At 44.6% G+C, this 25,988-nt stretch overlaps 1 protein-coding gene across 3 annotated transcripts in view; it reads left to right on the forward strand.

Moving 5' to 3' along the window:
* The first annotated feature begins 893 nt into the window (after window positions 1-893).
* LOC106604502 (protocadherin-1) overlaps window positions 894-25,988 on the forward strand; it is a 384,701-nt gene continuing 359,606 nt past the window's right edge. Inside the window, exons 1-3 of one of the 3 annotated variants that reach the window (XM_014199169.3) lie at window positions 894-1,523; window positions 11,966-12,794; window positions 14,658-16,844. In XM_014199169.3, coding sequence (XP_014054644.1) covers window positions 11,994-12,794; window positions 14,658-16,844 — 2,988 coding nt within the window. In that variant the 5' untranslated portion in view covers window positions 894-1,523; window positions 11,966-11,993. Of the gene's footprint in view, window positions 1,524-3,472; window positions 3,758-11,965; window positions 12,795-14,657; window positions 16,845-25,988 lie in introns of those variants that run through there. The other 2 variants (XM_014199168.3, XM_014199170.3) reach the window with 2 other exon arrangements.

A 25,988-nucleotide genomic window follows, 5' to 3' on the forward strand; every position in this document is an offset into this window, starting at 1 on the left:
AGGTGGCGCGCGCTACAAGAACAACGAACTCCTGCTGCGCTCTGTTTTCGACCCCAGCTCATCTTATATCAGCGTGTTACGCACCAACCTGATACCTGTATACTCAGTGAATTAGTGCAGTCTTCACATTTTAGAAGTGAGAGGGGTACGATTAAATAAGCAAAGGGATATAGCCCAAGCACGTAGGCTATGTGCTTGCTTGGATCTAGTTGACATGACTATTGCCTATAATGTTGAGGACGATTTGCCAAAAATATTCAGATAGGCTACGGCATTAAAGGAAGTCACGAAGTGTATGCTATTTGCATTTTATAATGTACAAAACATTACGATAATTTCACCTTTAAAACGTTATTGTTCCACTGCCTTAAACGAATGATAGAAACAGTGTCAATGCTGAAATATGTGTTCCCCACATAACATAACCTATAGCCACCTGTCAAAATGTGTTAGAGTTCATCATGGACCGAGATGAAGGCGGAATATCCAGAATGATAGAACCAATGAGCGGATCAATAACTCTCTCTCTCTCTCTCTCTCTCTCTCTCTATATATATATATATATATATATATATATATATATATATAGAGAGAGAGAGAGAGAGAGAGAGAGAGAGAGAGAGAGAGATATATATATATAGTGTATTATTATTATCTCTCTCTATGTATATATACATACATATGTATGGCGAATATGTGTGTATATATATATATATGAAACCGTGAGAGATTTCTAAAATGTAGGCTTGTGTGAGAAAGATAATGTTAGGAAATCTACATAAATGGAACTTCCTTCGCTCCACCTTTTTTGCTGTTTGTGTGTGTATGTGTGTGTGTGTCTGTGTGTGTGTGTGAGAGAGAGAGAGAGAGAGAGAGAGAGAGAGAGAGAGAGCAATCATTTTGAAATCACTTCACTCTCACACACACAACGTGCAGTCGCGCGGTGAGCGCTGGAGCGAACGATCCCGAGGCAACCCATAGTTGTGTAGCTGTACAGAGGGTGACTGACAGAGGACCAAAACGCTGGCAACTAATGGACATATAGTATATTGTTTTGTTTTTTTACTCTGGAACCCTCTGCTACGGGAACATATTGAGGATTAGCTTAGCAGCTGGTGAGAATGTTCCAAACTAAGCACGGGATGCTGCCATAAAACTGGTCCGGAGACGTACTATATATGGTTGTTTCCGTATCCGAGGAGGGGACAACAATCTGATGTGCAGCGCTTCTGGTCACCAAGTTGTTTTCTGCCGGCAATTAACGCACTCGATTTGATATCAGGGGGACCGTCATTGGATTTGAAGGAATAGGCTAACCGTCGTCGGCTGATCAAGTGGATTGTTTGTTGTTGGGGGTTTTTATCACGGGGAGAGCGTTGTTCATGTATTGTGGATTCCTACTTGTGGGGAGATATTGAGGGCTGAAGTGGCTTCGTTCAGGAGAGGCGAGGGATCGAAGCTTCTAGCCCGGCTGAAGCACTCAGAACTGGGATAGGCTACTGAGGAGTTCTCATCCATCCAAGGTAGGCTATGAACTTCACTGTCACGACTCAGCGCTCATATGATGGCTTTATTGACCGTAAACACGCACATATTATGATTCACATACGAGTGGAGCCAACAAAATAGCCTCGAATCTTACATATTATAATTTCCAGATTTTGATAGTTCAATATTGTGTCCGTCACCTGCCTTTCATAACCTACCAGTCCCTTGGGTAGACTATGCGATCCATTACGCTCAATACATTACATCATATGCAGGTCCGATATTGTGTATTTTCCATTTCATTGGGAAATGTAGCATTATAATGCCGACTGGGGGATAGGTAGAACTAAATATTCCACAAACGTATGGGGATTTCGGTCCGTTTCATTCCGAGGGTGAACACTTGTTGTTTGCTTTCCGACCGTGGACTTGTGTCGGCGGTTGATATTCACCGCATGATCTTTCCACTGATGACTACCGATGTTAGATGTTTTCCCCTACACTAGCCTACTGGTGTTGATTTCTCTACGAGCGACGGTGCACTTACCCCGTCCACCCTCGAAATGTCCTTTCCATATACGCCATAAATTAGCTAAAGCTCCCAACGAAATATCTCTCTCTGGGTTCACGAAAGCCGATTTTTATAAGGACTTCCAGTGAGGAATATTTGAATTAAATATTTATTCCTTTCCTAATTCTGTATTTTTTGTGTGTGTATACCTCAGCCCAACCGAGCCAAATAGCCATATGAGTTGAATGTAATAGGCTAATAGTAAGATCATAAATAGCCTAATCAATAGGCTATTACCATTACAATATATCAGGACAGAATACCCAGCAATAGGCCTATAGGCTAAAGTAGAATGATTGTAAATTCGCCACGAATTGCCAAATAAGTAACTTTTTTTAAATAGTCACCTAATGTAATTTATAAAACAGTCATATGGGTAGCCAATACGCCCTTCCAATTCAGCCCTCTATTAGACGCGCTTGTATCACCTGTAGCTGAGTCTTTGCAAAAGGCTTATTGTACAGTACCTTTTAAATGAACATTCCCTCTTATTTTAGCCTTTGACTTTTTATCGACGGCCAATATGTTATAGTTATAAGTAAATGGCAATATCTGAACTATATCAGCTATTTTTTTTAAAGTAGTATCAATGGTGGACAGCTCTCTGAATCGGCAGCCGTAGCCTTTTCATGACAGCCTCACTGTGACATTACTGCGAAATCCGGTCTTTCTGGCTTCTCCCGTTCCAAGCGGACTCCTTCCACCGAGGCGTCTAACCTGCTAGGCAGGATGGTGATGATGCGTTACACATGAAACCACAAAGATGAAACTCGCACCTCTGAATCGCCTATCTCTTAGAATGCTTTTCATAAAGTGTTATATAGGGAGATTGAGGGCTCATGCAATTACCTCATCTCCTCGCCACATAATAATACTGGCCTATATCTATTTTTCTTCATTTTCATATGTAATAAAAACAATACAACTCTTGAATAGTGTTTTCCCGATAAGCGTTCATGAACTTGATGACCCTCCCCACCGCAGGTCATTTGGCTATTGCAGAGCTCTTCCCAATTGGCAACAGGCTGCTGCATTCCATTTAAACCCTTCAAATAAATAGTCTAAACTCTAAACGTAGGCCATCACCGACAAAAACTGCGCTGTAGTAGGCCTAGCCACACAATCCTGGAAATTGTAGTCCGGCGTAGGCTAGTGACTGATGAAGCAAGCATTACGGGGAGAAAGGTTTTGGGTTTAAGGAGCTTCAGTCAAAGCACCACGATTCCTTCCCCTCTGGTAAACTGCCAAGCGCCTCCACTCATCTTATTCATTTACATACGGGGATCATCCAATTAAAAACGAATCGATGCTGACAAAGCGTTTCTATTTTACGTTGCTTACATAGCCTCTCCGAAAATGTGTCAAAAAAAAAAACGTGGACAAAATGTGTTGCTGTATTTTAAACGGGTAGAGGCCTAGACCTACTGTAGATTGGTCAAGCACACTATTGTGGACTACTCCATTCAATGTGTATACCTACAAGCAACAAAGTAACGCAGGTCAGTGGAGTGATTGGTTCCAGTCAGCCCACCGGGTTCCGTGCAGTTTGAGTTATGCACTGAGGTTAATTATCTACACAATGGCGGATACTTTAATGTCACGCGCTGAGGGGATTCTGCGGGTCGTTTCAAGCTCCTCGTTTATTCGGTGTGTTTTACTGCGTATGTTAAGATCAGCATCGTCTTGCCTCATTGAATCGTGAGTATTTTCATTAAATTTGGTATTTTAAAAGAGTCGGCTTTAGTTGTTTGTGCATATTATTTGACAGTAGCCTACTAAATGATTCTGCTGTGTACTGTAGCCTATTGGCTTTGAGGAATTGTCAGCCTACTGGAGAGAGGCCTGTCTACATGTGACCGTTTTCCATAAGTGTAAAGGCTTCTTGTGTCTGTTGTTTTGTTTTACTGGTTTAATTTCTATATTTCTTAATTCCATTATTTTACTTTTACATGTGTGTGTGTATTGTTGGGAATTGTTAGATATTGCTGCACTGTTGGAGCTAGGAACACATGCATTTCGCTACACCCGCAATAACATCGGCAAAGTATGTGTATGTGACCAATAACATTTGAATTGATTTGATGAAGTCGCATGTCTTTCCAATTCATTCTCCTACAAATCCACGTCATGGTCAGATTTCAATTGTGCAATGCGGCGAATGAGCAGGGAATGTCGAGATAAACTCGAAAAATAAATAGGACTTGTTGTGTAGGCTATGCACATGTGTATGTTAAATTAATGATCTGAGTCAACAGGTTTACAGATGCCTTCATTAAAATTCAGAACAGTTGAAATGGCATTTTTTTTTATATTAAAGGTCTAAGCCGTCTACCATAGACCTCGTGAGAATGGGTGTGGATAATTGTCTATGCTTGAAATTATGCATTTCCACAGCATGTTTTGGGTTCATTAAATCCTATTCCAATTTAGTGAAAGTGACTTCCAATTAGGTGTGTTGCCACCGCAGCCAGGAAACAAGAGGATTTTTTTCCTACATAGTAATTCGCCAGCATTAGACCATGTAGGTTACATATGGATATAATCATTGCTTTCATTTCAACTCCAGCAACTGTAAATACATATGTTTTCAAGGAGCTCACGCCATGACGTCTGATATTTCCCTAGGTCTTATCTTGTAATATATAAGTAGAGAGTAGTTCCATCTGCCATCAGGGGGATAATCCCTATGTGTTTATACTGCGTGTTATGCTCAATCGAAGACAAGGCGGAATGGTGTCAGACAATATGAAGAGGGGAGTGACCGCTTTGTCTGGTTGAGAGGCTAGATGTTATGCACCTTGGTATGATCCAAGGAGGCAGCCGAATTATGGAGATCAAACAAATTTGCCGTAGCTCTGGTATTTGTATATCATTGACCGTAGCTAGATAACAGCTAATTTTCTCTCTGGAGAGAGAGGGTGCTAGCTAGTGCATTGGCAAAGAGCAGTCATTTGGAGCGGTTAGACCACAATCATTCTCACTCCAGTTTATCTCCTAGGCTAGACTAGAGGGAGATAGAGAGGATTTAGTGTCCTGCTCACCTAGACTAGAGTCTTCCAGCCCAGTACAGTGTCTCTGCCACAGCACAAGAGACAGCGTCTCATCAACCCTTCAGTTACCTCTCTATTAGATACAAGGCACTACTAACAACCATACGTGGTGGTGAACTATGTTACAGCCTGAAATTGTTCCTGATATTGTTTGCAGTGCGTTCCCACCAGCAGCCCCACAGATAGTCCCAGCATGTTGTGTCTCACTGTACGTCATCCTAGCATGCCATATCTCTGCCAGCCAGCACCAGTGGGTGGTGTAGTGGAGCACTTTAGTCTCCATTCACCCTAAGCAGCCAGCCGTGGCTCGTGGTGCTATCCCCATATAGTCTGGCACACAGGCTAGCAGACAGGCTAGCAGACAGGCAACCAGCAACAGTTTGCCTGCTTCCCAATAAAGGGGAGAGAGTGATCTGGGCCGAACAATTGGGTTGAATGAAATCGTTAAAGTAATCCCTTGGGTAAGGGACCACCCATCTAGTATGGAGACAAGCCCCCGTCCAGCAGACCCCAGAGCGGGGAAGAGAATGGGGGCGATTGTGCTGGACAATGACCTGGCTGGATGGGCCATCCAAGGTTGGGTTCTGTCTGGATTTAGGACTTGCTCACCAACCCCTCTCACCTTAACCCGCCCTCCCACCCTCCTCCATCCATAGGCACTCCAGGCCAGTTTCTTGTATTGTGGCGATAGAGAGCACTAGCAGGAGGCTGTTCAATGTGCTCCTCAATGCTGACGATGGAGCCAAATAATATGTGTGTGTGATAGATTTAGATGTCCAAAGTGCTTATGCAATAGTTCCCTTCAAACCTGAACAGTTGAAAAGCCAGTGTATAACAAATGCAAAGAGTCCTGTTCTGTGTGATTGGTACTATGTGGTTTATACATGATGGGAAAACTCACTAATACATAAGATGGTAAAGAATGTGCCTGATTGGCTGGAAGAGCTGTGTGTGTGTTGGTGGGGGGGTTCCACTACTTATGTTGTTGTTTGGTAACTAGGTAATAACAGTTGCTGTCATACTCCAAAACGCAGCAGTAGCACAACAAGTTCTAAAAACATATAAGCTAACCTTTCATTTGTTTGCCTTGAGCTCTTATAAGGAGTTGGTAGGCGAGTCTTGTATAGTGCAGTAACAGGCCCTGTATTGTGAGGTTACACATTAACCAGGGAGGGGCAGATGCCATCGTCCGGTGCTCATAGAGTCAATCATTCCTCCAGCACGTCTGGAACTATGACACTTCTTCACCTCCATAAATGCCACTGTGTAATTAGGTTCTTGAATTATTCAGCCTTATGCACATTCCAATGAGGGCTTGAGTGAAGTGTGTGTACAGTGTCTTGCTACCGTGATGCAGCGGCATCGCCATGGTAAATGACTTAGCAAACTGGTCGGCCTGCTGTGCGTGTATCGCTGTTTCTTACACAACTGCTTTTGTGTGGCTTTATTAAGGCTTGACTGTAGTTGGCAGAGCCTAGTGGTGCTGTGGCTTGTTGTGGAGTATACCGTAGTGTAGTTAGCAGACCTGGGTTCAAATACTATTTGAAATCTTTCAAATACTTTGGCGTTTGCTCTAGAGTTTTAGATGTAAAGGGGTTAACATTTTTGGAACTATTCTATTCGTATTTGAACCCAGGTCTGGTAGCTAGCTGGCTGGTTGAGGGAAGGTTGCTGGGGGTTTAGGATGATGAATTCCTAGCCACGGGTTTGAGTTAAAACCTTAATACAACGGTTGTGCGCCGTGTCAGCGGGGAGGCCTCAGAATAGCAATTAGCCTGTTAAATCTGTTAACCTCCCTCAGTGTGGAAGCACAATGCTCACCCAGAGAAAAGAGGGAGAGGGAAAGATGAGAGGAGGGAGGGAGGAGAGCGAAGGAAACTGAAGGAGGGATGGAGTTGGAGATACAGAGAGAGAGGGAGTACATGAGGGAGAACGGGAAAGAGAGCGCTAGAGAGGGGTAGCGAAGAAGGGAGGGAGAATGAGTGTATGGAGAGAGAGAGAGAGAGAGATGTACAATGAGGGGATTTGTAATGGGTCTTTGTGAGCAGGATTTAGCGTGCAGCAAGTATTCTAGTAGAGGACACAGCATCACAGGTGTAGGGCAAGTGTGGGTGGCAGGAACAGACAGAGAAATATGAAAGCAGTAATGGTTGTGGAGCATAAAGAAAACAGCCTGTCTCACGCAGTACAATACACAGTTTACAAGTCAATGCCTTTTTATTCTGACATCTATTGGTTTAAATACCGTTTAAAGTTGACAGAATCAAGTGGGTGTGGTGAGAAGGAACGAGGAAGCTACTAGTTTCCAAGGTATTCTACGACAGCAGAGTGCTCTCGCTCGCGTTGTTCTCTTTCGAATTCTCACACGTCGCTCACACACATCTCTCCACCACTGCTGATGAGGAAGGTCGGGAGAGTTGGCCCCTGTTGATTTAGTAGCCGAAAAGCTTTGTCGCCATAAATCAGACCCCCTGTTCTCTAAATCCTGGACTGCTAATGTTGACAGATAAGGCACTGAAGAAAGCTGTGTTGACGGCCCATTGTCATTCAAATATATGCGCTATTGTCTGCCGTTGCTTGTCTGGACACTGGTCGGAGTGTCCCCTCACTCCCCTTTCCAGGAAGGCTGAAAGGGGTAGTGGTTAAGGGGTAACGGGGAGGTGGGTTAAGGCAATGCCAGATGTAGATGTGACTTTCTTAAGTCTGGAGTGTTTTGTAAACGTTGGAGTCGTTAAGGGGCCCTGCCACTCAGAGCCACCAGGGTGTTCCATTTCCATCTCAATGTCAACCTCTTAGCCAGGCCACTCAGTTCGACCAGTCACACACACACACACACACACACACACACACACACACACACACACACACACACACACACACACACACACACACACACACACACACACACACACACACACACACACACAGGAACCTTGTCCTCTCTCTCTCTCTCTCTCTCTCTCTCTCTCTCTCTCTCTCTCTCTCTCTCTCTCTCAGAGCACACACTAGCGATGTTGCTCTGCTCTTCTCCTCGGTGCTCGAGCCTCAACAACTCCCTGACTCTGCTGCCGTTCACATACAAACATGCACCCTCACTCCCTGACACACATCCACAGTCGAGACTGTTCCAGTGAGAGTCCAGAGGTGTGGGGAAGGATCAAATCAGTTTTCTTTTTTTTTTTTAATGTTGTTTCTCACATGCGTCGAATACAACAGGTGTAGACCTTACAGTGAAATGTTTACTTACAAGCCCTTAACCAACAATTTTTTTTAAAGAAAAAAATAACTGTTAAGAAAGTATTTACTAAATAAACTAAAGTAAATGAAAAATGAAAAAAATTGAAAAACAACAAATAACTAAAGAGCAACAATAAAATAACAATAGCGAGGCTTTATACTGGGGGTACCGGTACAGAGTCAATGTGCGGGGGCATCAGTTAGTCAAGGTTATTGAGGTAATATGTACATGTAGATAGAAGTAAAGTGACTATGCATAGAACATTAACAGAGAGTAGCAGAAGAGTAGAAATGGGGGAGCCAATGTAAATAGTCCGGGTAGCCATTTGATCAGATGTTCAGGAGTCTTGTGGATTGGTGGTAGAAGCTGTTAAGAAGCCTTTTGGACCTAGACTTGGTGCTCCGGTACCACTTGTCGTGCGGTAGCAGAGAGAACAGTCTATGACTAGAGTGGCTGGAGTCTTTGATCATTTTTAGGGCCTTCCTCTGACACGGGATGTGATGAACAAGTGTGGATCTTCCTGTGGCTGGAGCACGGCTTCTCCAGACTGTCTCCAAGGCCCCCCAGCCAGTAGCACATAGCTTGCATTCCAAATGGCACCCTATACCCTATGTAGGACACTTCTCACTGCCCCTGAGCACCATGCATCATAATGAAACCAGTCAAATCAAATTTTATTGGTCACATACATATAGTTAGCAGATGTTATTGGTCACATACACATAGTTAGCAGATGTTATTGGTCACATACACATAGTTAGCAGATGTTATTGGTCACATACACATGGTTAACAGATGTTATTGGTCACATACACATAGTTAGCAGATGTTATTGGTCACATACACATAGTTAGCAGATGTTATTGGTCACATACACATAGTTAGCAGATGTTATTGGTCACATACACATAGTTAGCAGATGTTATTGGTCACATACACATGGTTAACAGATGTTATTGGTCACATACACATAGTTAGCAGATGTTATTGGTCACATACACATAGTTAGCAGATGTTATTGGTCACATACACATAGTTAGCAGATGTTATTGGTCACATACACATAGTTAGCAGATGTTATTGGTCACATACACATAGTTAGCAGATGTTATTGGTCACATACACATAGTTAGCAGATGTTATTGGTCACATACACATAGTTAGCAGATGTTATTGGTCACATACACATAGTTAGCAGATGTTATTGGTCACATACACATAGTTAGCAGATGTTATTGGTCACATACACATAGTTAGCAGATGTTATTGGTCACATACATATAGTTAGCAGATGTTATTGGTCACATACACATAGTTAGCAGATGTTATTGGTCACATACACATAGTTAGCAGATGTTATTGGTCACATACACATAGTTAGCAGATGTTATTGGTCACATACACATAGTTAGCAGATGTTATTGGTCACATACACATAGTTAGCAGATGTTATTGGTCACATACACATAGTTAGCAGATGTTATTGGTCACATACACATAGTTAGCAGATGTTATTGCAGGTGAAGAGAAATGCTTGTGTTTCTAAGCTCCAACAGTGCAATTACATCTAACAATACACAACAATACACACAGATCCTCACAGACTTATCATATTGCATAATATGATATTTAATATCTGCGACATGGGTATGTACACCTCTGTTACAGTGGCGTGATGATGAATGATCTTTCTGGTTTGATCTCTGTCACCAGCTATGGCCTCTCTAGGTTTTCACTAAGCAGCTCCACGATGAGGTCAGTAGGTTGGATGGGTTTTTAGTGGACGTCAGTGTTTTTCCCCACCAGTGGTACAGAATGAATTCAATGCAGCCTGTTCTCCCTGGCCTCTTCAGAGTTGTGAAATACCTGACCTGCTGAGAGGTGGAGAGGTAAGCCTGAGGCCAGGGGGGAGGTATTTTGCACCTCTGAAAAGCCCTCCACACTCTAACACACACAAACTGAACACACACTTTATAATTCTGCCTGTGTGAGTGTCATCAGGGGAAAAGAGGAGCTGTCATTTGCAGACCCAGAATTAGACTACAGAAATGAGTCTCTCTCCCACTTGCTCACCCTCAATCATAGAGTGGAGCCCCTGTTCCTCAGCAGCCTCATTAGTACATCTCTCCTGCCTGGGTATGAGGAGTGTTCTGTTGGTATATGCTAGAGAAGCCCATATGTCATTTATTGTGTGTGTGTATGCGTGCGTGCGTGTGTGTGAGAAAACGTGAGTGAGTGTGTGTGCACATATATGTTTAGGCCTGGTGTGTAATATTTCTCATCTCAATGAGCGTCACACGGAACAAACAACTGCTCCCTCCTGATATGAGTGTGTTTATCTCTCTCTTTCTCTCTCTTTCTCTCTCTCTGTCTCTCTCCATCTCTCTCTGTCTCTCTCGCTCTCTCTTTCTCTCTCTTATTATTCTGCCTCATTAAAGAGCCCCTTATACTCCAGGGGACCAGACTTCCAGGAAATGAAGGTTTATTTTCCTCCTCTCTTATCTTCTCATTGGTGTACACACACACACACACACACACACCGCGCGCACGCACGCACACACACACACGCGCACACACACACACACACACACACACACACACACACACACACACACACACACACACACACACACACACACACACACACACACACACACACACACACACACACAGGAACCTATATATACAAAAAGGAGGATGAGGAAGATGAGGAGGAAGGGAAGGCAAATCATTCTTCCTTTCTTTCTTCAGCATGCCAGACCCTACAGATCATCTGAGGAGAAGGATGGGGACTGGGGGGATGATTAGAAGGCATCTTTTCAAAAACAAGGATGTGAAAAACACAGATTAACCCCCGCAGACCTGTCTCCTTTCCCCGGTTGTAGCGAGCATGAGACTCTCCACACGCAGAGAACATATACAGTGAAGTGAATTAGAGCCAGGGGAGAACAGGGAAGTGGGGAAATGGGGATCAAAGCAGTATGCTGAAACAGAGAGGTAATTAATAAAGGAGGAAAGAGGTTAAGAATCAAAAGGAGAGTTGCTTTGTGTGTAAATTACCGTGTGTTCAATTAGGCCTTGATTGGGTTGCTTTTCGTTGTGATATCATCGGCGCTGAAAAACAAAACCCCTGGGATTTGGCACCACATATGATTTTCTAGTTGCTGCCTTTTAGTGGCATATTCAGTTTCAAAGTCCAAATTAGTGAGCTGTACGCAATGTTTGGTAGCCTTGGAATAGCTGAAGGACACCTAATGTTGTCAGTGTCCAGAATTAGCAGGGGGAGGTAGGCAACAGTGGCAGTGGAATCCTTATCCGTCCCCTTAGTCTACTGCTGCATATGTCATTGAAGTACCTGGCAGAGATACAAGGTTGAGTCCGTTTTATGGATAGGACATGGCTCGAACTCTCGCGAAACAGACGTCTCACTCAAGTAATTGTTTCAGACACATTAAGTGTCTTGTGCAAAAAAGTTTGCAATAAATTAAAACGAGACCTGTCATAAATCCCGAAGGGGATTTATGTCTGTGTCTTTAAAAGTTGTCCGGACCTTTCTAGAAGATGAGTGAGGCCATTTCTAATCATGTTTGTTTGTCTTTGTCATTTTCTTTCTTGCAGACCGGTGCTGTGCCTGTCAAGTGGAGGGATGGCGCTGAGGTGGGATTCCACGCTGGTGTTGGCCGCCATGCTTCTGGTTTGCTGTGGCGCCGATCCCACTGACATTCTCTACCGGATGCTCGAGGAGCAGCCGCCCAACACGTTGATCGGCAGCCTGGCATCGGACGAGGGCCTGCCCGACTCAGGCCACCTGTACAAGCTGGAGGTGGGCGCCCCTTACCTGCGCGTGGATGGCAAGACGGGAGACATTTACACCACAGAGGTCCCCATCGACCGTGAGACACTGCGGGACTGCCGCAACCTGCTCGAGGGCGACAAGTGCTTCCTGGAGTTCGAGGTGTCCATCACGGACCTGAAGCAGGGCCAGGGACCGCGGCTGATTGAGGGCCGCATCGAGGTGCAGGACGTCAATGACAACACACCCCAGTTCACCTCGCCCATCCTCATGCTGTCCATCCCAGAGAACACACACATCGGGGCACTCTTCTCCATCCCCATGGCCAGCGACAAGGACTCGGGCCACAACGGCGTAGCCGAGTACTCGCTTAGCGCCGGGCCTGACGCCGACCAGCTCTTCAACCTGCAGGTGGCCGAGGACACAGACGAGAAGCAGCCGCAGCTCATCGTCATGGGCAACCTGGACCGTGAGCAGAAAGACTCGTACGATCTCAACATCCGTGTGGTGGATGGGGGCACACCGCCGCGAGCCAGCAGCGCCCTGCTGAGGGTGACCGTCACCGACCAGAACGACAACGCACCCAAGTTTGAGAGGAGCCACTATGAGGCTGAGCTGGCTGAGAACAGCCCTGTGGGACACTCAGTCTTGCAGGTATTAAACAGACAGAGATACCTACAGTACATACAGAGACTCTATATACTTTACATTTCTTTTAATATTTTTTTTTGCATTTTAGTCATTTAGCAGACACTTTTATCCAGAGTGACTTACATTTAGATAGAGATACACTCATAGACTCAGTCACAAAGTTTATATCTCTCTCCCTCTCTCAGAGCATTTCACAGATGAAAATAACTGCCGTTTCATGCTGTGGGGCCATTTGTTTCAGTCAAAAGCGCAATGAAGTAGATTCACTTAGAGTAACTAAGTGAATCTTTAAAGTCAGACTTTGTGGTTCAGCTATTCAACTCCCCACACCATATTTATACTTCACAATTTATATCTGGTGAAGAGACAGTGAAAGGAACTGGTGAACTAGCTAACACTAAGATCCAAAGAGCCCTCCAACTCCACTTGACAAGCACCCTCATTACATTAGGCCCCCTATTTCCCATGGGGCCTGGGCACCGATACAAAACAACAGGGTTAAGGTTTAGGAAACGATGGAACCAAATCATATTCTCTTCAGCAAATTGATTTTTCTTCCTCTTCCCACTGTCGCTTTAACCACCGGTTTTACAAAACACTAGTGAATTATTGACAGGTTCTGAGAATGGCATATTGGATTGCAGTGCGACACAGCCGATAAGGCGAGCCCTACAGTTGGCCGGGTTCCAGGAGCAATTTGAGACGAAGTGTCCAGGCATAAAATGTGTATAAATACTGTTAATCTCTCAGTCAACAATTAGTCCATGCGTTCAAGACGTTTTCAAATAGTATTTTCTCCCTTCATGATCTTGCTAAGGGAGCAGTGGCAAATGAACGGCAAGGGTGGAAAAATAGTCTAATTTGACAACTTAAACAGGTCAGACGTGTCAATCAAGCATTTCTGCTTTCTCAAAGGAATTCTCTCCAAATGCCTGTTAAGTGAAATGCATTCTGGGGTTTCTGTGGAGGATGAAATGGAATGAGTCACATAGAGCATTAATACCAATAAACCCCATGGATAATCTGATGTCTGAGTCACATTAAGTCATGCATGGCTCGGTAATGGGAAGGCTGGGGCATTCTATTTGACTATCATATGGGCTAAGTGATACGGTGTTTTGCAAGGTGTGTTTAAGAATGAGTAATGTTAGAAAGATGACAGACATGATTATTGGTGTGTCAGGTGGTAAAGGTGTCAGAGTGACACTGTAAGGTTGGGTGTGACAGTTTACCTCCATTCTAAATGATACCTCGCTAATTTTCCCAGTCTATTTACACCAGATCAACTCACAGATACCTCTATTTATACTGTGTAATCATGGGCCTATAATGGGATAAAATATATTAAGATCCTTATAACCAAACTCACTGAGTTGATATTCCCCCATGTGTAGATTACGGAGATGGCTTGCTTCCTAATTTATTAATGCAAGGCTGTTCTCAGAAGCTTATGGGAAGTTTCTTGTTTTGGCAAGGAATACAGAGGAAGGGCCAAGTCAATCCGTTGCCACCAATCTCTGTCACTCTATCTCCTCCTGTTGGCCCCTGTAGGAACAAGGGCCTTTTGATAATGGGAGGAACATTAACACTCTCAGTCATTTCCCCATTAGCTGCCAATGACCCATGTGACAATCACTAGATGTTTATGTGGGGCTGCGCATGCTTAGTTTTGATAGTCCATTATGCATGACACAGAGCATGAACTTGAGCTATGAGGAGAATCAAGGCTTTGATACAATCTAGGAGTGAATTTAGAGGCATTTACATAAATTATGGGGAATACAATTGTTTCGTGGTTTTGAAAACGGTAGGTTGCAGAAGCTAAAGGCTAATCTTTTATGCGTTTGTGTGTGTGCGTGTGTCCAGGTGAAAGCCAACGACGCTGACATGGGTACCAACGGGGAGATCGACTATAGCCTGCACCAGGCCTCCGATGCCGTCCAGAGGTTGCTACGCATTGACCGCTCCACAGGGATCATCTACGTCAAGGGGCTGGTGGACCGCGAGGAGGAGAGCTTCCTCAAGTTCTTCGTGGTGGCCAAGGACCGCGGCCCCAACTCCAAGAACTCCAAAGTCCTGGTGACCATCAACGTCAAGGACCAGAACGATAATGCACCCGCCATCGAGATCCGTGGCATCGGCCTGGTCACCCACCACGACGGCGTGGCCAACATCTCAGAGGACATGCCCATCGGCACGCCTGTGGCCCTGGTGCAGGTGTCGGATCGTGATGAAGGGGAAAATGCTGTGGTCACCTGTGTGGTGGCCGGGGACGTCCCCTTCCAGCTGCGGCCCGCCAGCGAGTCAGCCAACGACCGCAAGAGGAAATACTTCCTGCAGACCACGACCCTGCTAGACTACGAGCGCATCAAGGACTACAGGATTGAAATAGTAGCGGTGGACTCCGGTAACCCTGCACTGTCCAGCACAAACTCCCTGAAGGTGCAAGTCACCGACATGAATGACAATGCCCCTGTATTCTCCCCCACCCTGTTTGAGGTGGACTTTGCAGAGGAGAATCAGCCAGGTGATAAGGTCCTGGATGTGGTGGCCACGGACGCGGACAGTGGGTCCAACGCAGAGCTGACCTACAGCATCATCATGGACTCGACCACTAAGGGGCTCTTTGAGATCGACCCCAAAACGGGAGAGGTGCACGTGAGGAATACGCTGGACCGTGAGCACAGAGAGCAGTACGAGTTCCACGTGGCAGCGGCCGATAAGGGCTCGCCTAGCCTGAGGGGGACAGCCACGGTAGTGGTCAAGGTGCTGGACCGTAACGACAACGAACCCAAGTTCATGTTGAGCGGCTACAGCTTCTCCGTTTTGGAGAACATGCCTCCGCTCAGCCCTGTTGGCATGGTGACGGTCATCGATGCAGATAAGGGCGAGAACGCCAGGGTTCGGCTCTCGGTGGAGCCCGACAATGGCAAGTTTGTCATCCAGAATGGCACAGGCACTATCCTTTCCAGCATCTCCTTTGACCGTGAGAAGGAGAGCACATACACTTTCCGCCTCAAGGCTGTGGACGCCGGTGACCCTCCCAGGTCCTCCTACGTGGGTGTGACCATCAACGTCTTGGACGAGAACGATAACTCCCCCTACGTCACCAAGCCCTCTAACTCCTCCTACAAGTACCTCCCACCTCTCACGACCCCCGAGACACGCGTGGAAGTGGTGGAGGCTGAAGACATCGACACAGGACCCAACGCCGAGCTGGTCTTCAGCATTACCGGCGGGAACCCCTACGGACTGTTTCACATCTCGCCCACCAATGGGGAGATAACCCTGGCCCAGGAGTTCACCCGCAAGCACAACGGGCTCCACCGTCTGGTGGTGAAGGTGAGCGACAAAGGCAAGCCACCACGCCACACCACCGCCCTGGTCCACATCTTCGTCAACGAGACCATGGGCAACATCACCCTGATTGAGTCTCTGGTGGGTCACAGCCTCTACACTCCTCTGGACAGAGACATTGCCGGGGACCCCAACTACGCGCTGGCCCAGCGCAGCAATATCCTGTACGGCAGCCTAGCGGGCATCGCCGGAGTCATCCTGGTCATCGTGGTGGTGGTGGTGATCCGCCATCGCATGCAGAAGGACACCAAGAGCGGCTACCAGGCGGGCAAGAAGGAGAGTAAGGACCTGTACGCCCCCAAAGCAGGGCCCAAGAATGGCAAGGGCAAAAAGAGCAAGAAGGGCAAGGTGCCCAAGCCCACCAAGCCACTGGAGGAGGATGAAGAGGCCAGCCTCCAGAAGGGCCTCAACTTCAACCTCATAAACGATAGTGTCAATGACAGTCCCCGGATCCACCTGCCCCTCAACTACCCCCCGGGCAGCCCCGACCTGGGCAGACACTACCGCTCCAACTCCCCACTGCCCTCCATCCAGCTGCAGCCCCAGTCCCCCTCTGCCTCCAAGAAGCACCAAGCCGTTCAGGACCTGCCTGCCACCAACACCTTTGTGGGCACAGGTGACAACAACTCTACAGGCTCCGATCAATATTCGGATTACAGCTACAAGGCAAACCCGCCGAAATACAGCAACAAACAGGTAGGCGACTACTTCCCCACAGCAGGGTACAACAGGAACATTATATGGACCGACGAGGTTTGGTAGAATTTGGACTGAATCACAGAGATTTGCTACCAAAGCTGCACTGATCACTCATTCTCTCACCGCGATCACGCCACTACCTTTCCCAAATCAGGGCAGGCTTGCCTTTTCATCTCTCATTTTTATTTTTTGTTATGTTTATGTTTGTCATTTAAAAAAATCCTCACCTTAAAATGGACTCACTACACTTTCACGCTAAGAAGGAAACATTTAATTTATCTCAACCTTTTGAGGGGTTTAAATGAAGGAGCTTATGTTTTTTAAATGAAGGAGCTTATGTTTTTGTGTTGTTTTTATTTTACAGGAGGCACATCTTTGGTTGAGCACCTACACTGCCCCACACAGAGTCATTCCGTATATTTTAATGTGTTTAGAGAAATCATTTGGTTTTAAAGTCCCTTTTTATGGCAGGATTCTATTTCCTTTCACACTGAGTTTGTTCATTTGAGTGTGACAAAGTGCTGGTGAATTCCTTAGACACTTTTATTGTCTGTTGGCTACCACTGGAGAGTACAAGCTTGGCCTAACTGCACTTTTTTTATGTTTTCACTTCAAAATAATTAAAATCATTCACCAAAGGGTAGATAGCCAAGGGGAAAGAAGGGAGTGGGGGAAGGTAAGCAAAGAAGACATATAGAAATTGAAAAGCACACTTAACGACAAGGGAAGGTCCTTTCAGACACCTTGTGTTATTTTGAAGCCTGCCACTGCACATCCTGTCAGGCCATTGAAAAAGGACTCTTCATTTACTGGGGCTTAAGTCAATTGTTTGCACAGATTAATGGCAGGTAATTCCAGCCCCGCTCGCCTGTACACAGAGAGTGCCTTGCTTTATTTAACGTACATATGTGGGGTGGTTAAATTCATGCTTATAAGTAGTGTGGTATGGCACCTTTATGAGTAATGGACTTAAGGCCCCGGCAAGCTGTGAATAATGTCACATCCACTGTGAAACGAGAGGCTCTGAAAAGAAAGAACAGGAGACCGAGGTTGATTGCATTTTGCAGTAGTATCTGTTGGAGAGTATACCAAAAAAACAAGATTGCTTTGTTCGTATGGCCTCTTTAAAATGATTTGGAGACAATCGTATGATGTAGTAATATGCAAGTTGTACATATGTGAATAACAAACTATGTTTGCTGATGTTGTATTTTTAGTTTTACTCATCATGTGTTTGTTCTGATTGCAACATGTCCTGTGTGTGATTTGTACTCAAATGGAGAACATTCATTTTTTGTGAGTAACTGAGCCACTCAGTTGTCCTTGTTAGTGATGCCTGCATTCACCAACCCAATTCTCTAACAATCAAATTACACACACAAACACACACACACACACATTTGAATACAGGAGGTAGTACTGTTATTGTCATGCTTCAAGTGAGCGTCATAATGTTTGCTACACTAGAGTACCCAGGAGGCATTGCAGTTCAGTGTTCCATGTTGCTTGAGTTCAGCTGTATTTAAAGCTGCAGTTATCCCCATTTTGACGAGACATTTTCATTTTGCTTCTGTTTTTGTTTTATCCATTTCTTTGTTTGTAAAAATATTGTACCCTGGGAGAAAATTTGTTCCGTTTTTTTTTTACGACTAAATCCAATTTTATTTCAATAAAAACGTTGTTAAAATGGTGAAATCACACTCTCTGTGCATTCCATGGGCATTGGGCTTGAGCTAAAGTAAGATTTTGGGCCGGGCCAAATGGGGATTAAAACTACAAATGGGAAATGAATGCTTAAGGTACAGTATTCCATTTTCATTATCATCTTTCTTTGTTGACAATCATTAACTTTCCCTCCAGCTAACACGCTTCATTACGCCATGGGTTACATGGGTTGGACTAACAGCGCCACAAGAACCAATGTTTTTTCTTTAGACACGCACTCTCCAGTCCCCACATAGCATTAATTATGACTCCCCTCTCAGCTAGCATTTTAACTTGAACGTTTCAGAGACACAACAATCAAGTGGACATTTAGAAAGCCTTGACCTCACTCTAAATGCTAACTTAACTTTTTTGTTGCTAATAATTTTGTCTTTCTGTTTTAAAAAAACTAAACTTCTGACATTTCGAGAGCTTGGGACAATAAGGTTCTATCTGCGTTCTTGTTTAAATGGAGTTATTGTCATAGCCTTGTTCTATAGCATTTATAGTACTCTAAATACCCCCAATTTATGTTAAGTTCAAAAGATTACAAGATAAAAATTGCTGACACCATTCAAACCAATGATGGTTCGGAACTTTAAAGCCAATTATCTCAGAATCATCTTTTTGCAGATAGAACCTTATAGTCATTCCCAAGCTCTCGATCTTCAGTCAAATGAGATCTCTATTCCCCAACTCTAACCCAATATGAAGTTTTCCTTCCATATGGAATATATATTAGAGGAAAGAGCTTATATTTCCACTCTGTCTTACCCACCCTCCCATCATTGAAATTCCTCCTGCATCAGTGCTGCCTAAACACCGTAGATTCTGCCCTCAGCTTGCGCAGTCGCCATGGAAACGGAATGACCGTTGTGTGTGTGTGTGTGCGTGCGCTGACTCACGGAGCTGTGCGACGCAGGTGGGGAGGCGCGGGGGGGGTCGTCGAAAGAGGGTATATCACCAGTCTGGTACACGGTGACAGTTCAGTTTTACATCGCACCTCGTCCATCCCCATGCCTGTCGTCACTACTCTGTTTTTGTAATGTCAAATGAGTGTCTTGCCTATACATTTTTCTGAGAGAGACAGAGCTCTGCCTTAGGTCTGTGCTATGTCCTCATACCCAGTCCTCTAAAGCTCACATCATTACATCTCCTGTAGTTGTCACACAGAGATAATCATCCCTTCTCCGTCACTCTTAACTACACAGTAGGACTGTAATAGCAGAATACTGTACCTTGTCTGTCTGAGAGTTCCCTCTGTGCTCTGCCCTTTGAGAGAGAATAAAGAGCTGTGGATACTGCAGCCTTAAATCAGTGAGTGAGTGCGTGTGCGCTTGTGTGTGTGTGGGATGCATCCGGGTTGCTTTTTGTGTTTGTTTGGGTCTGCTGGTTTCCTGTTTTGGTGTAACAACATAGCTTATAGCCTGACCGATACATGAAATAGGTGTTCTTGTTCCTCAGAGTTGGATGGCTACAGAGATGCATTCGGACAACTACTAGTTGTGGTGACAGTTGCTTCTTGTCTCCTTTCCCTTCTTTGTTTTTGATGAAGGGGGGTGTGGCAGTGATGGTTTCCGAAAGCGTAATGGCATAATGTAAAGGCACAGAGAGAAAGAATGGAAGGAAGAGGGAATATTTCTCCTTTAGCCCCCCTCAGATGAGAACAATTGTTTTCCTCAAATTGGGTCTGAAGTGCCAAAACAATGGAGAAGACCAGGCGTGTCTTCAGACTGAAATAAATCTTCCTCCCACCTAGTGGGCCTGAGAACGAGGGAATATTAATGCCCTCTCTCTCTGTCCATCCCTACATCCATCTCTACCCCCCTCCCCTCACCGATCACAGGAGGTTGGTGGCACTTTCATTGGGGAGGACGGACTGGAGTGGAATTAGTGGAATGGTATCAAATATATCAAACACGTGGTTTGATGTCATTCCATTCGTTCTGTTCCAGCCATTATTATGAGCCGTCCTCCCCTCAGCAGCCTCCTCTGTCACCGATTCACTGTTGTCCATTAACCTACCTCTGCCTTTCACGGCAGTCGTTTCTGACTTTCCCCGACTCTCAATCACCCTTTCTCTCACTCGCTCACTCACTCCATCTCTCTCTCGCTCTGTCTATCTCCCCCTCTGCCGCAGTGGTCAGGGCGCCACGGGCGAAAAGTGGACAGTGTCACTCTATTCTTCTAAGAAGCGAGTCAATTATGCAAATGAGGCCCATGGCAGATGAAATGACAAGGCCTTGTGTAATGACCAGAGAGAGTTGTTATTGCCATCTGTCTCTGACCTGAGTACCAGCCTCCCCATTGGCCGGGTTAGTCAACGTTTCACTCCCGTTTGCATAATACATCAATGAATGCCCATATTTAGGTAGTCTTCAACTCAATGAGACTTTGAGTGACATTCGACAGTGTCAGACACAACAACACAGACACAACAACACAGACACAGACACAACAACACAATAGACCTGTAGGTGTAGATGGATAGGAAAAATTCAAACGAGGGGCAAAATGGCCACCGTAAAAGTTTCAGGAATAACAAAACCAACCAACATTTGAATTATGCATGAGCCGTCGTCGAAAATGTCGGGCTAATTAAAATAAAAAGCACCTAATTTTAACAAGCAGAATCCCGGTAATGGAGTCTTTTATTGTTGGCTGTTTTTTTTTCCCTCTGCGTTGGTCTCTTCAAACTTGGCATGACACTCTGATGAGATGAGAATCATTAGTTTCACAGCGCTCCGCACCTTTGTGTGCCCCCAGGCTGATAACGTCTTTTGTCTGCATTTCACGGGAGAAAATTACATACATTTTAGCGCCGCCGTGGCAAAGTGCATCGGCTCTTTGTGCCTGGTAGTTTTTCATCTGCAATCAGAAGGGATCCTGGACCCGCTTTTTTATCGCTGGCACTGCCAGGGATACCCGTGCCCATACATTTGGATGGTTTAGGTGGCTCCTTCCTCACCAATCAATTATAGTTAATATGAAGGAGTATTTTATAAATGACAGTTAATCGAAGAAGTATTTTATAAGTGATAGTTAATCTGAAGAGTGTTTTACAAATTATAGTTAATCTGAAGGAGTATTCTAAGAATGATAGTTAATCTGAATAAGTATTTTATAAATTATAGTTAATCTGAAGGCATATTCTATGAATGATAGTTAATCTGAATAAGTATTTTATAAATTATAGTTAATCTGAAGAAGGGTTTTATAAATTATAGTTCATCTGAAGGAGTATTTTATAAATGATAGTTCATCTGAAGGCATATTCTATGAATGATAGTTAATCTGAATAAGTATTTTATAAATGATAGTTAATCTGAAGAAGTATTTTATAAATTATAGTTAATCTGAAGGCATATTCTATGAATGATAGTTAATCTGAATAAGTATTTTATAAATTATAGTTAATCTGAAGAAGGGTTTTATTAATGATAGTTCATCTGAAGGAGTATTTTATAAATGATAGTTCATCTGAAGAAGGGTTTTATAAATGGTAGTTCATCTGAAGGAGTATTTTATAAATGATAGTTCATCTGAAGAAGGGTTTTATAAATGATAGTTCATCTGAAGGAGTATTTTATAAAGGATAGTTAATCTGAAGGAGTATTTTATAAAGGATAGTTAATCTGAAGGAGTATTTTATAATTGATAGTTCATCTGAAGGAGTATTTTATAATTGATAGTTCATCTGAAGGAGTATTTTATAAATGATAATTCATCTGAAGGGAGTATTTTCATCCTAACTGATCCTGTATAGTATGCTCCAAGATAGACAGGAAGTCCTTTACATCCTTCATTACTCTTTAGTACTGCAGAATTACACACATGTCCAGTATTCAAGAGTTACACACAAATTCAAATCAAATTTTATTTGTCACATGCACCGAATTCACCTTACCGTGAAATGCTTACTTACAAGCCAACAATTTAGTTAAAAAAAAATACTTGTGAAAATATTTACTATGTAAACTAAAGTAAAAAACAAACAAATGAGTAACAATAAAATAACAATAACAAGGCTATATTTAAGGGGGTACCTGTACCGAGTCAATGTGTGGAGAAGTAATAGAGATATGTCCAGTAGTTAAGATGTCTTACCTCTGACAGTGTTATCTTATAACAGAGATGCAGACATAATGAGTGTCTCAAGTCTTGAGGTGTGAAAGTTTTGATGTGTGAAATTCTTAAGGTGTGAAGGTCTTGAAGTGTGAAGGTCTTGAGGTGTGAAAATGGAGGAATGCAGACCTATCTCTATTACTCTGGCTCTGTAGCTCCAGGACTGGGCTGAAACATGGAAAGGGGATTAGTTGGTGACAGTGAAACTGGGAATGGCTGTCTTGTCACACACAAAGGAGCTGTTGAGTCTCTTTCCCCTTGTTTTGTAGTATGTGAATTCCTCCGAGCAAGCATCACTCAGCGGAAGATAATCAATTCAGCCCCCTTTGTGTGTGTGTGTGTGTGTGTGTGTGTGTGTGTGTGTGTGTGTGTGTGTGTGTGTGTGTGTGTGTGTGTGTGTGTGTGTGTGTGTGTGTGTGTGTGTGTGTGTGTCTGTCTGTCTGTCTGTCTGTCTGTCTCTCTGTCTCTCTGTCTGTGTGTGTGTGTGAGTGAGTGAGTGAGTGAGTGAGTGAGTGAGTGAGTGAGTGAGTGAGTGAGTGAGTGAGTGAGTGAGTGAGTGTGTGGGTCTGTGTGTGTGTGTCTGTGTGTGTGTGTGAGTGTGTGGGTCTGTGTGTGCATGCATGCGTGAGTACGCTCCTGTGTGTATGTGTGTCTGTGTACATATGTGTGCTTCTGTATGTCTATGCATCATGCGTGTGTATGTATGCGTGTGTTCATGTGTGTGTGTCCTGTGCATAACCACGTTTGCCAGCACATCCCCCCATTGCCTGGGGCTAGACTGTAGAGCAACAAGGCAGGTGAACCAATAAGACAAAGGCTCCCTCAGTGTCTCTCAGTAAAGAGGGTCTCTTGTCCCTTACCAGGGCCTCATTTGCCCTTTGACCTCTTAACAAACAGCAGTATAGGAAGGTCAAAATTGTTATTTCACCTTTACTTAACTTGGCTGCGTATGGTCGACTGTCAACAGCTCACAATAGCTGTCTCATCATCTATCAGGATAGCGCGGTGATTGGTGATAGAGGCTAACAGTCAAAGTAACTTGGTTTTAGTACTAACTACTAGACTACAGTCAATAGCTGTGTTATCTACTTCCACAGCGTCAGATGAACTCGTAGATACCCTTTTTATGTCTCTGGAACCAGTATGAAGGAAGTTGGTCATAGTTTCGCAAGCAAATGCTAACTAGCGTTAGCACAATGACTGGAAGTCTATGGTATCTACTAGCATGCTAGCAGTTTCCATATACATTCCAATCATTGCGCTAACGCTCGTTAGCAATTACACTAATGCTACGTAGCAACTTCCTTCAAACTGTTCGCAGAGGCATAAAAATTGTATCCATGAGTTCATTTTACCTTGTGGATTAGCCAAAATCCTGAAGTATCCCTTTAACTGCCATGTAAAAAATTATGGCATTCCTCCATTTGAAAGGGTGTCAGTCACACATAGTTATGTTAATTAAGTATCTTAGGTAGTTTGAATAAATATCTTTTGTAATTTGTACAGGCATGTTAGTTGTCTCACACTGAGCCCCCTGCAGAAAATAAAATGCATGCTCACTTGGGAGTTGGGAGGTGTGTGTGGTACTGCTAACAAGTCTTTCACCTGACATGATCTACTAGCACTATGCCTGTGTGACACCTCCCGCTCTCTCTCTCTCCCTTGCGTCACTCCTGCGACTGTCACTTCCTTTCCATTCAGTCGGCTTGGCAACCTCCGCTGTCGATACGGCACTGGTCACCACGCCGCTCCTTGGAGACTGTACACACTACTGTACACACTCACACACTCCCCAGAGGTCCTTCACTCACACAGTCCAGTGTCAGCTAGCATCTGCCCCCTCCCCCACACACACTATCCCATTCCTTTCTTTTCCCCTCCATCTCGCACCCCCCCTCTCTCTATCTCTCCCTCCAAATGCCCGTCTGGTGACTTCAGCTGCCTTTTCCAGGGGGCTGACAGCAGGAAAATAAACACGCGTACATATTCACCCACGGGGCCCTAGCAAAGAGCCTTGAATGATCATCATAATAATCGTAAAAATTAACAAGGATTCCAATAAACACTGGCTACTGTATTCTACCATGTTTCCACCCTCCACTTAACACGGAGGAGCCAAAAGGCACTGTCACCGCTGCGGAGAAAACGTGAAGCACAGGGAGACAAAAAAATAAAAAACGTCATCATTCTTATGTAAATGAGGGTGGTTTCTGTTGAGTTTAGGGCATATTTATTGTGTGAATGTGAAGAGACAGATTGGGAGAACTTTTGCTAAGTCTAGCTGCACAGTCACCCAGTCAGGACTCCCTTGTCATATTCTAGCCTTAATTTATCATTTATTTACTTAAGATTATTATTTCTTGTCGTTTCTCAGGGTTCGCAAGGGATCAGCAGCACACACACACACACACACACACACACACACACACACACACACACACACACACACACACACACACACACACACACTAACACAGAGATTAACACACATGGACTCACACACAAACACACTAACACAGAGATTAACACACACACACACACACGCACGCACGCGCGCGCACGCACGCACGCACACACACACACTAGCACAGAGATTAACACACATGGACTCACACACGCACACACACACAAACACAGAGATTAACACACATGGACTCACACACACACACACACACACACACACACACACACACACACACACACACACACACACACACACACACACACACACACACACACACACACACACACACACACAATCTGACACACTGATATGAACACATTCTTCATGTGTCACCTCATATGTCACTGTGGTGAGTACACACTCATGCTGACATACAGACACACACATGTTCATACACACTTGATTACTCTCACTTGCTTCTAGACATAGCTAGGATCCAAGGACGCACTGTGACACAGGCTATCGGTATATATAGAAGTCAACTGGCTGTACAGTACTGTACGGTAGGCTATCAACACAGAAGACACTAAACTAGTGCTGGCAGATGTCATCTGTGGCATTCTGTTTACATGGACTTGTGGACAAGAGGGAAGAGAGGGGAGAGCGCAGCAGAAGACATCTCGGCATGCGTGTGTGTGTGTGCGTGAGTGCGCGGAGAGGAGATGTAATCAGCAGTGAAGGAACGGGCCCAGAGCAGATGTTAACTAACGGACGGCGTCCCCCCCCCCATTCAGCTCCCCCTCCCTGGTGCCAGTCAGGAGGAGAGCAGATTGAGCAGAAATAAATCAAGAGAAACACAAGGCGGCGGTGCATAATGAGGAGGAGAGGACAGAAAGAGACCCATCTCT

Source organism: Salmo salar, chromosome 05 (genome assembly GCF_965601325.2).
Source record: "Salmo salar chromosome 05, fSalSal1, whole genome shotgun sequence".
Lineage (NCBI taxonomy): Eukaryota > Metazoa > Chordata > Actinopteri > Salmoniformes > Salmonidae > Salmo > Salmo salar.